The sequence below is a fragment of the Calonectris borealis genome, chromosome 3 (assembly GCF_964195595.1).
Source record: "Calonectris borealis chromosome 3, bCalBor7.hap1.2, whole genome shotgun sequence".
NCBI classification, from domain to species: Eukaryota; Metazoa; Chordata; class Aves; order Procellariiformes; family Procellariidae; genus Calonectris; species Calonectris borealis.
Window position 1 is genome coordinate 28,376,017 of NC_134314.1, and position 15,142 is coordinate 28,391,158.

Sequence of the window (15,142 nt, forward strand, 5' to 3'; positions counted from 1 at the left end):
TTTCCACTTCATTTTTGTTGAGGGAAATACTTCTTCCATCACTTTGAAGAGGACCTTCATGTGACAGAGTTTTCTCTTTGAAACCTTGTAAGTGAGAGTATTTCCCCCCCATCTCTTCCTGATCGCTCTCACATGTCTGTGCATTGCTTTGTTTTACTTTTCCAGAGGGTAAAATGTCATGCAAAGCCAATCTGCAGCTTTCTTTGACAGGGACACTACTGCTTGCAAGCAGTGGGGTTTGCTGCTCTCTGCAAATTGCTGAGAAATATGGTCTGAACTGACCTACTGCATGGATATCTTCTGCAGAAGATAAACTTCGTATTTGAGCTTGCTCCCCTGCTAACAGTGTATCTTGTTTTTCTTCCCTTTCTGTTGGAGGGCTGCATAAACCAGAGTCATCCTCCTCTGAGGTAAGAGAATTCGTACCCCATTTGCATTTGCCCGATCTAGCTGTATCTGACATATCAGCAGTTTCATTAAAGGAGCATTCACTTTTATTCGTGTAATCCGAAAAGTTGGGCGGAACAAACATTCTCCATGATCGCCTATGCTCCTTCTTTTCTGTGTGAGACTTTGCTTTGGGTAATCCAGCTGTCCGAATTATATCACTGTTCAGTTTGAGAGCGTCAAAGATCATTTTTTCATCTAACTTGTTAGCTTCACGGCTTCGGAGCTCAAAAACACTGGAAGAAGTAAGGGCACCATTGGAGCACAAAGTGCTGATGTCCAGTGTTCTGTGACTGTAAGGTAAGGTCCGGTCCGTGAAATGCCTCGAGGAGAGGCTGCCCTTGGAGCCCGAATCGATCTGTTCATTCAGCCGCACAGTGTCATAGATGGACCTCTGGGGAACGTAGCAGTCCTCAATATTTAGATCTTCATCTTCTTCCCCTTTGCCAACACATGGAGGATTCTGACGTAGACAGTCTGGCCTGCTAAGTGGCTTCCCCATCCTGAAAGTATTCACACAAGTACACCACTACACCTCCGTTTTCATGGATGCAGGGGAAACATTTAAAAAACACTAGCACTCTGAAGAAGTAAACTTGCCCTTAGCATAAGATGCATAGATACAAAATATCACATCATAACTTATGAGGTGGCTGAGGTCATTCATAATTAGTGCATGAGTTTAAACGCAACTTTACCTGGATGTGAGTTTCCCCCCCCCCTCTAAAATATAAAGTGCTTCAGTAAAAAAGTAACAGAAATCTTCCAATGTCACAGAAAAACAACGTATAGCAAAAACCAGCAGTGGCTCAAATATTTCAAACACTCCATGAAAGGCTTCATTTATTTCTCCAGGTCAGAATCTGTATCGGAAATCTCCTGAACCAGCCTTTCAAATGAACAAGCATTACAGAAGGCAGCACATTATCTTCTGTAGGTGACGGCTTAACTGTAATCCATTTAACTGGTTTGCAGAGTCCCGTCTCCTTTATAAATATAACATGGTGCGGCAGCTTAGAAAGACAGAATCCACAGTGGCTGTGTTGGTCCAGACCAAGGCACGGAGAAAATCTTGCGGGGGGGGGCAGGGGGAGAATAAGTTAAATCCAGAACAGTAAAAATAATAAAGCAGCCCTTTACTTTTTTGGCAGTAGCTATAAACAACCTTGATCCAAAAGGCAGCTTATCCTCCTCTTGTACCAGGCTTGTCCGTGGTGCCTCCACAAGTCCCACAGGAAAACATCACTTTCTAGCAGCCAAGCCAATGCGTCCTTCGAGCAGACAGTCGGAAAACAAATGGTTTAGACCGATTCTCCCAATACCATCCTGGAGAGCTGTTTAAGGCAACTGCAAAGCAGAGCAAGCGTGGCGTGCTCCCCCGAAGGCACGGCAGGTTTACATTCGGCAGGTCCCGACTACAAGCAGCAGCTAGTGGGCTGCCCCCGCTCCTTCCTCCTCATTTGTGAAGCGCAGCTGCGAAGAAGGCATCGAAGGAGGGAAACCCCCTCAGCGAGCGCCGGCGCGTACCGCCCGGCGAAGCCGTCCAGCTCTCCAGCTCGCCCCGCTTTCCTGCGGGCCGGCGGCGCCCTCCCAGCGCCGAGCTGCAAGAAACGCCTCGTTTCGCTCTTCAGGCACCATCTGCCACCGGCCCACCCGCTCCCGGAGCGCCGCTCTGGGGGCTCCCCTCTCCCCGCCGCCTCCTTATCTCCTCAGCCCCCTGCGCCTTCACTGCTCGCTCGTCGTTCTGCCGGTGCCGTGCGGCGGGCAGGGCTGCGGCGGCGGGGGGCAGGCGGGGGCAGGCGGCGGGAGGCCTCGCCGCCCGCCTGGCGGTGACATCACGCACGCCTCAGCCCGCTCGTTAGGGCTGGAGGAGCCAGCAGGGGCAGGAGCCTGGCGGCACGCTGCTCCTGAGCCGGATTGCCCCCTCCGAGACGGCAGGCAGGGCGCGGCTCGGTAAGGTGAGCCGACACCGCTCCCGCCGGCTGGCCTTCCTGAGAGAAATTCTGGTAACGATCCGCATTCCTTTTAATCACCGTCCGCACCCGATGACCCCATCTGATAAAGCCGTCTACACGAAAGTTAAATTGAAAGTTTGTGTATTATTTTAAAAATCCCCCAAACTCATCTTGAGTGATTAGGTCTTGGAATAGTTCCATATTACTCCATTTGACATGCAAAGAGAGACGTTCCGTCCAGTTTTGATTCTCTTCAGCCTCGGTTCCTGGCTCTGAGGCAACAGCTTAGGGTGGTGTCGTCTGACAGGACAGCCACCGTCCAAGGAACGTGGCAGAGCCAAGCCACCCCGCTCCCACCGAAAGAATCATTAAAATGTTGGAAAAAAGTATCTGTATTTGGAAAACTTTTTCATGGGACTTAGAGCGGCGCAAAAGCAGCCTAACAGGACAAATTCACGTTTTGGACATTTACAGCTTTTAAATACTGTTCAACACTGTGCACCTACACTTCTAGCTCATAATCATGTGGGTGAAGGGTTGGGAGACTCACAGGTGACTCGCCAACAGTAAAGGAGAAGCTGTCGTGACCAAGCTGCTCTGCACCAGTGGAAACCATATCCCTAATGACCAGAGACCTGCGCTGCTTGTGTGACAGCAGCCATCGGTTACAGTGACAATTCGGACCTCAGTTTAAGGACAGCATATGGCACTTAGTGCTAATACTTAACATAGGGCATTAACTACAATCAGCTGGAGCTTTCTGAGTTCAACAGCAAGCAGGATACACTGTATGCAAGAAATACAAACACACCACACTTTTGTTTATTGATTTACTTGATACACAGCTACATATCAAAATACTGAAGTCATGTGAGACAAATTCTCTCTTCCTCCTCTACGGTGAGCAGCCATAACATATTAAAATTATGCCAAACAGATACCTCTGGATTCTCTAGTTGAGAATATATGCTATAATGGTAAAGATGAGAAAAGCATTTTTTGAGGTCCTCCGTGGTTATTCTCACCCAAAACACCCACAAACAGATCCTTACTGAATTCAAAGAGTGCTGCACCATTTTATAGGGGAATTACATAACTGAAATTGGTCTGTATTTGTTCAACAGCAAAATGATTTTACTAACATTTTAAAAATGTTACCATTTTTCACTGTATCTACTGAAGACTTTCATATGACGCATCAGTCACTTTGAAATGCAGTACTTAAAAAAAAAGTTCAAACAGTTGCTTATTTTTCCTTTGCTTTTCAACACAGACCCTAACTGTAGTAAATTCCAAGGAAGGTTAGTATCTTATTCCAGGGTTTGTAAACCAGCGCATGAGAAATGCAACACTTTTAATTTCTTACTGAGCATAAAGAGAAACCTCTGATTATTCTTTCAACCTTATCTGCCTTCAAAGTGAAAATCAGAGGACAGACACCCTCTACACAACTAACATAAGCCAATTAAAATCTTAGTTCAAGCTCATTGGCAGGAATACTCAGGCTGGCTAAAAATTCCCATAAAGGCCAATTAGAAGGCAACCTCTAATGACTACATCTACTTTTGTTCCAAAAATAAAAGCAAAAATCAAATGAACCATACACTGATGAAAGCTGTAACAGTGCCACGTCAGTTTTACTAAGAATGCCTTTTAATGGCAGTACAAAGAATTGTGCAAAGGTTTCAAGAAGTAAAATAATTCAACTTCTGGGTTTTTTCTTTCTCTACTTCAGAGAGAAACTAGCTGTAAATACTGCTCCTACCGCAAACAGCCTAGAACCGTGTGGCTACCCAAACCCAGGGCATTTGGTTCAGCCTGTTTGCACCATTCTTTTGTATTTTGCTTTTGAAGAAAGGTGGTAGACTCAGTGTACCTCAACAGACCTAATTCACTGAAATTTCCTTTTAGTACCAATCTGTGCACTGCGTACAGAGTTTGGGGGAAAAAAAAGTCTAACAAAGCTGAATTAACTAGTAATTAATTTTGTGTGTTTTATATTAATTGAGACAAATTCTTCATTTGATTATACTCTTCCTGGAGTACTTTGTGAAGTAAGAGTTATGGTTCTACTTTCAAATGAACTCCGCTGGAGATTTTCATTTACAGAAAGCAAATTTTATATCTGCATTGTAAATAAATATAGCTTAACACTGACAGTAAGTACTTTCAATTTAACACTATACTGACTGCAATAAGTAGATTACAAAGAAGGAATATAAATAAAACAAATATGTGTGTATACATATAAAAAATACAACTCAAAACGTGTTTATTTTTTTAAAATAACTATGCATTTTAATGTCATGCCAAGAAGGCGCACAAAGCTCTAACTTTTTGTACATAAAAATTGGTCAAACCACAAAAACCACCTCTGGCCCACTACACAAGATCCTTCCCTGAAGAGAGTGAAGATTTCATGTGAATAAATACATCTACCAAAGAACAACTCTTTTGCTTTACTCTTGAGGAATAGAAGTCGATTGTACTTGACCACAGAAGCTAAAGACATAAGGAGCTAGACTGTGGTTTTGTGGCCACAGCCACATTTTCAGGTTGTGTGTGTTTGCGTACGTGCATAAACGTGAGCAAATACACAGCGAGTGGAGCAGGATTTGTGGGAGCCAGTCTACAGTTTGCTGCCTCAGGTAAAATTGCTCTCTGGAAGGGTAAAGAGTATGAAGAGGTACATTACCTACTGTAATTTTGTTATGCCCCAGTAGCACTCACACTGAGTATTAGGAGAGTAATCATTGACCCTGATCCCCCCCTGATCAGTATCCCTTTGCTACCCACCACCCTCACCTAGTTAAAACTTCCCATTCTGGTCTTCCTATTTCCTTTCTTCAAAGGCTCCCCACTCTGCATTTGCTCTTCACTTACTTAAACAACACCTTCAACCTTTTCATCATTTTTCACCTCCTGGAAAACGGCATTGTGTTTTCACTCGTAAGAAAAAGCATGGCCTAAAATAGTTGCTGCAAGCAAAACACATTTCTAAGCTTATAAATATCTAATATAAATATAATCCTGGAGCAGACTTCTGGATATAAACATGCTGCTATTGCTATTCTCCTTTACGCCTCTCCAGGTTTTTTGGTCTCTTTAACCGTACGAGCTCTTTGGTTGCAAGGACACTATCTCCCCACAGGTCTGCACAGACCAGAGAAGGCTCTCACTCTGGAGTTGTACAATTGCTGTGTCTTGTCCAATGCCCTGGCAAAGTACAACACTGAGATAACATACAGGGACTTGGGATTCTTCTACCGTCTGCTCATCAGGCTGCTTCCCCCTAAAAGCATTGCTCTTTGTAGCCAAAAAAAAGATATATAGATAGATAGATATAAGTATATATAGTAACAAAGATCTGAAGCTGCATCTAATGTTTGAAAATGCAAGAAATGTGGTAAAATCAGAGGTCCCAAACTGGCTACAGCTGAAATCCTGTACAGTCAGCGTAAGCAAGAGCAATCATAGCAGGAGGTTTAGCTATTTTCTGATATCCAAAGTGTGTTTTACTATCCATATACAAAGAAAAGCCATTTGTTTCTCTTTTAAATTGAGATAGACTTGTTAGGACAGACTGGCATACAATTTTAATCCTCCCAGTCTAATGGAATCTCCTCATAATGTAACTATTTGTTCAAGATTTTTGTCTCTATTTATGCATTCTGAAAGATCATCAAAACTCATAGCAACTTGCATCTGAAATTCTCAGATTAAAGTTTTCAGTTTTAGTTCTCCTTTCTAATACGGCTTAGTTTAAAAAAGCAAAATGCACCCTCTGTTGGGCCAAGCATGTAATGACTTTTTCCCAAGGTCATCTTTTTAAGAGCATAGTTTATCAAATCCTGTTATGAAGGTTTGTTTTTATGATTAACTGTGAACTAATGTACAAGTCATACAAACATTTGAATCAATATTAGATTGAAATGAAACCAAAGCAGCACAGAATATTCAGTGCTACTATATAGCCATTAGGAGATTTATGATTTTTTTCAAACACTGCTTACATCTGTAGGATTTATAAACCTTTCCAGCGAGCACTGGAAATTCATTTATTGTAACCTAAAACAAGCAAATTTCTGTACTTCACTTCAGCACCAAAGCACAATTTACACCCACTATCACTGCAATATATTTGTTTGAGCTGGATAAGGATTGCTAACTGGCACTTTTAAGTTGTTTTTCAGTTTCCGCGGATGATTCCTGAAACTCCTTCAGCCTTTGTGCCATATTTTCCAAGCACTCTCTCATCTTATGTAGTTGTTCTGTGACCACATTCACCTTCTGATTCAGCACAGAAGCTCCGAAGTACATTTTGGATAAGGATGCTACAGTGAACTCCCAATATAAAAGGGGGTTTATTTTACCCTGATTTCTTCTTACTAGGATGTTTCTAGGTAAGGGTGGGATTCAGTGAGGTAAAACTGGCCAGTGTATCAGAACAGAAAATGGCAAAAGATAAGGTCTTAAACCTACATATGCTGATGCCTATACCCATGTGAAAAAAAACTAAACTACTCAGACGAGCAAAGTGAATATGGGCTGGTATGTGAACACTGGAGTCTAAAACTCACACCACAGCAAAGAATAAAGTTTGTGTAATACATGGACATCAGAATAGAGACAATATGCAGTCCTCAAAAACAGAAAAGGTAGACGGATCACATATGGAAAGAAGATAGTGAAGAGAGGTGAAGAGGGAACTGGGGTGCAGGAACCGTGAGCCGGGATGCAAAGTTACCAATGTCTGCCAAGCCGTAGCAAAGGAAAGCTTCTCCGGACCACGAGAAGATATCCCATTTCAAACAGATAAAAAGCATGCAGGTAGAACTGACTGCTGTGAAACAAGACTCCTCCAAGATCTGCACTTAACCAAACCCTTTCACAATGGTATTTAATAAAATTGCATTGTGGTAAAATACTTTATAGTAGTAAGAAAGAAATCTTCCTACCTTGAATGTATTCAGCTGCTGATTAATAGTCTCTGTTTCCATTCCAACAGGACCTTGTGACTCTTCATGTTCTTCAGCTCTCCCAAGCAGACTGGAGAATTCTTCTAGCTTCCTGTAAAACTCCTCAACACGGCCAACAGTACCCTCCACTTGATCTTCCCTGGCTTTTGCTCTGTCTAGTAGCTTGTTGCACTGTTTATTTAAAGCTTCCAAGTCTCTTTTTATACCAACAAGATCAGGAGAAGCTTCAGCTTCTGTAGCTAGCATCATTTTACAGTTTTTATTAGCATTTTCATTATTCATGATAAGATCCTCCAGCTTTTTCAGGAAACGTTTTATGTCCTCTCTCTGTGATTGCAGCACCTCGAGAGCTCTCCCCACAGGAGCCATGCTATCAAGTTCATCATCAAACTCTGCAAACTGAGAGAACATCTCTCGGATGCTGTTTTGGAAATGGCCAATTCCCTGAAGTTTTGTCTCTAAGAACGAGCACCTATCTTCAACCTGCTGGTTCACTGCAGTATATTCTCGCTCCAAAGATTCAGCTTGGAGCAAAAGGTCAGAAACACCTGCTGAATCAGAAGCTTCTACCACCAGGTCTTGGGCAAGCTTTTTGGCTAAATCAACATGAGGCTTTAAAGCCTGCAAGGCTTTCTGCTGGGCCTGCATCATCGTCAGGTGTTTGTTACTGAATGACTGAGGTCCAAGCAAGTCGTGAGCTTCCAGATGCTCTTTGGCACTTTTAAGTTGTTTTTCAGTTTCCCTGGATGATTCCTGAAACTCCTTCAGCCTTTGCGCTGTATTTTCCAAGCACTCTCTCTTCTTATGTAATTGTTCTGTGACCACATTCACTTTCTGATTCAGCACCTTAGTTTCTTCTTGAACAATTTCTTTATCTGTTTGACTTGCACTGAGCAAACTTTCAGCAGTATTATTTAATAGCTCCACCATCCCATGGTGTTTATCCAGGTCCTTCTGCCAGGCCTTCACCTGAACAATAGAATTCTCTATTTCAACAGGGTTTATGCCTACTTTTAATTCACACAAGTTGCTTTTGCATTTCTCTATCCATGGTTGCAGATTTTCTACATGCTGCTTGTATTTGAGCGCTTTCTCCAGACAATCTGTTAATTTATCATGCCTTTCTTTTACCTGCTTATTCATTTCATCCCAGTTACTTCTCAGTATGGCAATTTGGGATTGTAATGCTGCTCTGTCAGCTCCTTGAGTCTTCTGCAAGATGCTTTCTCCTTCTGCAACAATTCTTTCATATGAACTAATCTGATCGGTCATGGTCTTCTTAAAATCTTTGTGTTCTTCAATTAGTGATTGCAAGGCATCAAGTTTGGCTGATACAGGACGAGCCTGGTTCAGCTCTTCTTTCTTTTTGCCTAGCCAGGCCTGAAAGTCCTCAGACATTTGCTGGAACTGATGAGAAGCGGCATACGCTGACTGAAGCTGCTGAACGTGGTTATCTACAAAAAGGACGACAGCACAGAGGTTCATTATCAGAACCTGCTAGTATTCAGTGAAAAAATAATAATTAATATTGTTTCTATTATGAATGATCATTAATGTAAGGAAAGCTGGTCCTTAGTATGTGGTGTTCGACTGGAACAACCAAGCCTATCAAGTTTCTTGCAAGGGACAGACTTGTGCCTGTACTACAGCAGAGCAGTGAAGGCATTTGGACATGAATCAAATGAGGTGAGCTTAGCCAATCTGTGTCTACATGAATCCCATTTCAAGCAGATTCCAGGGGTAAAAAACACAGTTGTGTTTCATGGTACTATGAAGTGTAAGCTCAGGGAATATTAAGTAATCTAGCCTAGCAGTGTCTAACTCATGGCCTGCAGGCAATGTGAGTTCTTACGGAGATCCTCTGAAGTTCCTTGTCGCCACAGGAAATTAAAAAACTAAAACTGAGGCTGTTAGGGAGAACAAAGTGTGATATTACTTGCAGTGTATTACTTGCTCAGTTCTGTTGTTCACAGGGTAAGGGAAGGCTGCAGACTACCGGCCCTCTTTTGTCACAAGCAGTATTATACAATTACCACTGAGTTTCACCAAGCCATTAACTGGTGCTTGCCTAAAAATTACAATTTTGGCCTACACTTTGCACCTATGCAGTTAGGTAGCTCAATGAACAGCATCCTCTTTTGGTATTCTAATTCAATGAAGATGTACCCGAGGAAGAGATGAGAAAAGCAGCCCTGCTATTGTGCTTCAAATTGTCTCCCAAACTGTTTACTAGAGATCCCAAGTATTGTTTTTACCTTTTCAAGGTATGGGGACTCTCCTAAATTCTAATGTACAAATGCTTAGAGGTTGGACTGGATGGAGAGCTGGCATTAGGCTCAGCTGACTCAACATCTCTATAAAGACAAATGAAACTATATGCTTTACTTTATGCCTTAGTTACTATTTTTCTTTAAATAAATACTAACCTGATTTTTGCTCAATATCCTTAAATGATTTTAAGATGCCATCTAACTGTCTCGTAAGTTCTGCTTTCAAATACTCTTCTCCAACCAGCGTTGACAGCTCTTCACAAAGAGCTTGAGCTGCATTTATATTCTTCATTTCCTGTTCTATTTCCTCCTTCATTTCTCTAGCAATTTCCAGTTGTTGTTTCACAGCATCAGGTTGTGTACTCACAGCCAGGCTGCTGTTCAGTTTGCTATCCAAGGCACTTAGCTTATCAGACAGACTTCTGAGTAGACTTTGATACTCTGTGCTTTTCACAATGGCTTGGTCAATTCGGTCACATCTGTTCCTCAGTTGGCCAGTTAGACTGTCCCATTTCTGTGCCACAGCTGCCAGTTGCTCTTTTACAATTTCATGGGAGGGTGAATGTTCACCAGGTCTCTTCAGAATCCCTTCACCAGCCATAGTTAACTGCTCGTATTGTGGCTTTCTGGTGTCAAACTCTTTGAGCAGAATCTGGGAAGAAAGAAAAATTTAAAAAGCATTTACCTCATGAAAAAAAGAAGCTTCTGACAAAACTAATGTAGAATTTGTTGTAGCTAAGCTCTCTAATCAATCTCCAAGTTTAAAAGCCAGTGAAATAATTGCGGCTTCTACACATAAACTGTGTTGTTTCCAAGCATTTACATCAAAGAACCAGAAAAAATGAGGTTAATTTACAGATCATCTAATAGAAATTCAATCAGCAGATACAAGTAAACAATGAATTCTGTCAATACTATAGTAATTAAGTAACTGTACCAAGTAAAATAATCGCTGTTTAGTTTCAAGCAGTGTCTTCTTTCTTAGACAGTTTCGATATTTGTCTTAAGACAGAACTTCAAAGAAGGTGTATTCTGACATAATATTGCAATGTATTATTATAGCAGAGAGAATATTTGGATAATTCACAAAATGACTGAATGTGTACTGTAAGATCTTTAAAGTTTGCATCACTGGTTCCCAGTATTATTTTTTTTGACAGTAAGTCATAGTGCTTGCAGCAAAAGGGACAAATATCATTTACTTTACACAACATTCCAAACCCTTTCTTTTTAAGTCGATTAAGTTTAACTTTTAAGGACTGTTCAGTGATACATGATAGTCTTATGCCAGCTTTCTAGATTTTTGAAGCACTTACAAACCAATATTAAGTCATTTTCACATAGCATTATAACATAGTTCATGTTTTAAACACTTCATTTTGATCAATATTGATATGCCAGCTTTAATAATATTTTTGCAAAATAAAAATGTTTCTCATCACAGTTTAAAATAACCAGCAGCAACAGAAATGTTTGAAGTAAAAATTTCTAGTTTCTGCAACTTTGTCTGATTTAACTTTTGTTTCTTTTGTCTGCAGTTTGCTGTACTTCTGTAAGTAAACTACTCCACTTTTTCATTATACTTTTTCTTCTGTCTTTCACATTCTTGGCCGCATTATCTATTCACAGTACTGCATTTCACTTGCCTTCATATTTTTATTAGCTACTGGCACAGTCAAGTGAACAAAATCTCAAAAAGCTAGCTACAGCATAGACTGTATATGAGGACTGACCATAAAATGTTACATACACACTCAAATTAATAAAACTTCAAAGGAACATTTTCATTCGACTTGAGAATGAAAGAGAAACCACAGTATGGTCAAAACATAAAAATGTATCAGATGATCAGTATCTCCTCAATATTTTTTTTCTTTAGCTGTTCTGATCTCTCTTCACTCTTCTGATAATTTTTTTCTTGTAATTACTGTAGTCAAGTATGACTTAAGCTGATACTTGGTAATAAACAAATGTAAGAGCTCATACTAATTGTGCTGTACTCTATCTAAATGCAAAATAGTACTTTTTTGCTAATAGCAAGAAAGCAGAAGAAATTTAAATCAATAATGCATGTTGGCATGACTCACCTGAACCTGTTGCTTTTGTGTATTCAGCATATTAGGATCAATTGATAGCGGTCCCAGCACGCTGACCATTAGCTCCTTTTCTACAAGCCAGTGCTTTAACTGAGCTTCTGCTGTCTGGAACTGGGTCAGGTAATTTGAAGACTCCTCCAGTGTTTGTTGTCTCTCAGATGTAACTTGATTGAGCTCTTTCCATTTGGAATCTAACAATGATAATGTTAACATATTGCATGCATGTTCTAGCAGATGGTTTGTCAGACAGCAGACTATATACGAAACATAAACAGAGCTCTCTAATAAGGCTTCTTGCTGATTAACTCCAGATGCCTTACTGCAGTCACTCGGAAAATACATCTTTTAACAGTCAGATCCATATACACTTGGATCAAGGTCTGCAGTTTAGCACAGCCACGTGCAGAATTTTTAGAGTAATGAATATACACTGTGTAATAAAATTGGATTAGAATATTACTAAACGAAATACCACCAAATTTAGGCTTCAGCCTCAAATGACATAAAAGCCAAAGGGGCTATATTCCGTTATAACTTGGGTGCCTGATTTAGATAGACAAATCTTCCTCCTTATTCAATAAAAAGAAACAGATACTTTTCCAAGGGTAAGCAGAAGCCCTAATTTAGGCTTCCACTCTGAACAGCCCTCTGAAGGAGCACACTCTTTCAAATGTCTGTATTAAGAGCCTGTGAAGATTAACTGCCTCATTTAGACATCTAAACCAGGTACCTAATGATAGGCAATGAGAATACTTCTGTACACAGGTATTTCAGAGATGCTGTGTGAGCTTAGGTTCACACCTAGCCCCATTTATGGCTAGCAAGTGGCTTCCAGAGCAGCCATTGAGTCTTACAGTCTTGTAACTTCCCTCTTCCGTCTGTGATACTGTCAGTGCTTGCTCAGTCAGTCCTGATATTTTGCTAACTCTCCTTGTCCCTGAATTTTACCCGTGTTTTTTCAGTTTCTTTTGCCACTTCACTGTCTTTGACCTCTGCTCAGTCTGTATTAATTCCCTTTCAACACTACTCAAGTTCTCTTGGAGACCTTATCTGCTACTTAAACTTTTCAGAGTTTCACTTACAAACAGGACAGATCGGAAAAATTCTCAGCTTTAAAATTACTATTGGTGTAGCTATAGAAATGCCTATCAGCATGAAAAAGATTAAGCTATGATTTATTTATAATATGACAAACCTAAGAATAATTTTTAAAAGCTCATGACAATTATGTACTGCAGTATCTCAAAATCTATTGTCCAAACATGGTTATCTTCATTTTTTTTTTGGCAAAAATTATGGAATCAGTTTTAGAAAATGGCAAAAAGCCACCAAAATCACAAAATGACAAAAGGCACTAGTGCATGGGGAAAAAAGCATGCAGAAAAACATTACCAACAACTCAAACTGTTCTTTACATGAAATTAGAATTAACTAACTTTGTTATATTTTGTAAGAAGAACAACATATGTATCTGGAGCAATAACTGACCATAGCCACACTTCGAAAAAGATAAAGCCCTCTCAAACAGGGAGTCAAGCTATAGCCTCTCTCAGTTGCATTGATATAAATTCAAAGCCCATGGACATCAGTAGAATTACTCCAGATCTACACTGTTACAAAAGGAGTTATTTCCACAGAATTTAAGAAGCAAGATAGTAAAATTACTGGTGATTGCCAATACATTAAAAAAACTCATAATAAAACAACTTCCAAATCAGTCTGAGCTATAATACAGCTTTACTGAAGTACCTATTTTATCCAAAATTTGTTTCCACTTGGGTGCCTCACGAGAGTCAGGGTTCTTCTCCAACAGCTCTGTCACTTTGTCTTTTAGTTCCTGCACTTTATTCGCACTTTGCTTTAATTCAGTTTCAAAAAGCTGCAAATTCAAGTGATAAAATAAATAAATAAGAGACTAAAGAAGAACGGTAAAGTGTGAAGTTTGAAGTCCATAATACTGAGATGCCAAGCATGAAGATAAACAATAAATATCTAGCACTTACATACTACCTTTCTGCTGTGAATCTCAAAACACTTTATAATGGCATATGTTGCTCGTCATTTTTTTTTGGAAGAGATAACCTGACCGATTTAAACTATATTAATAATAACAATTATTGTTTAATGTGAACAAGTGACAGAACTAGAAGAATTCAGATAAATAAGATCCACTAGGTCCCATCATATTCACATATACTTGGAATCTGTTCTTGTACAGAAGGCAAACTGACTATCGCACAGTACAGTTCACAGCAGAAATAACCCAGCTAGCACCAACAGAGAGGAGTGCAGTGTGGCCTCATTTACCTCAATGTAAGTCCTGCTATCACAGATAGACTGCTGCTTGTAGGTCATCTAGAACTATAGTTTAAAGAGCACTATAGCTTAAAGTGTGGACGTAGCAGGAGACTGGCCCAGCAATTCCTAATTCATGCTGTTCTTGCAGACAGAAGTGAACAGTCCTCATGTCTGGCAAAGGGCTCTTACATGAATATTCTTAAGTGACAAAGCTTGCCCCAGGAGCTGCATTTTAATTATCCAAAACCCACTAAAATAACAGACCTGTGCTTGATGTAGAACTTTTAGTAAAAGGTCCAACTGCATCAGAAGGATGACTCTTGCCTGAGCGCTTGCTCAGTTTTCCAACTATCTATGAATACTCTTCCATTACTACAGGGGGGGTAAGATGGTCATGTTAGCTTTGCACATTCTCTGTTAAAAAATAAGGTGCTACTTTTCTCCCACATTCAGTCTGAGTTTTAGGACTGAATGTTATCCAAGCCTGAGGAAAGTTAGTAGTTGTTCAGGTTAATTTTTAAGGGTGACCCGCCAAATATAAAAGAAGTACCTCAGTTGAATCAAATTCTGTCCTTCTTTATCCACAGTCACAGGCAAGGAAAGAATTTTTCCTATCCATTACATTTCCCTTTATAGATGAACCTTTACGTGTGTAAATATTGTCCTTCATTGCTAAAGAAGCATATGTCTCCAATGCTGAAACAGGACAGAAGCTTACTGCTGATTCAGTGGTTTTCTCATCAATTTAAAAGGGGGGAGGAGACTGCTGTGCAGCTATATAACTTAACAAGCATGACATGGCTGCTGAAGAGAAACGCTGCCTTGGAACAGACATAAGCCGCTGCAGCTGCAGAGACCGGGAGGTCTGTGGAGTCTCAGTGAACCAGCAGCTGCAGAAACAGCTTTTGGATAGATATAGCCCTTCAGATCTTTGAAGCAAGCCAGTATTTATCTCTAAACTACTAAGAAGATCAAAAAAGTTTACTGCATATTCAATATAGCCTCACCTATTTAAACTGGCCACCAAAATTCTTATTTTCTAACCTGCACAACTCCTTCTCTCTGACACAGTGCTCCTTTTACTCCACTGACACAGC

At 40.3% G+C, this 15,142-nt stretch overlaps 1 protein-coding gene across 5 annotated transcripts in view; it reads right to left on the reverse strand.

Moving 5' to 3' along the window:
- DST (dystonin) overlaps positions 1-15,142 on the reverse strand; it is a 313,438-nt gene that overhangs the window by 73,229 nt on the left and 225,067 nt on the right. For all 5 annotated transcript variants that reach the window (XM_075145250.1, XM_075145248.1, XM_075145253.1 and 2 more), the window contains 4 exons: positions 13,497-13,626; positions 11,739-11,938; positions 9,808-10,303; positions 7,361-8,835 (listed from right to left, as the gene is read on the reverse strand). In XM_075145250.1, coding sequence (XP_075001351.1) covers positions 7,361-8,835; positions 9,808-10,303; positions 11,739-11,938; positions 13,497-13,626 — 2,301 coding nt within the window. The remainder of the gene's footprint in view (positions 1-7,360; positions 8,836-9,807; positions 10,304-11,738; positions 11,939-13,496; positions 13,627-15,142) is intronic.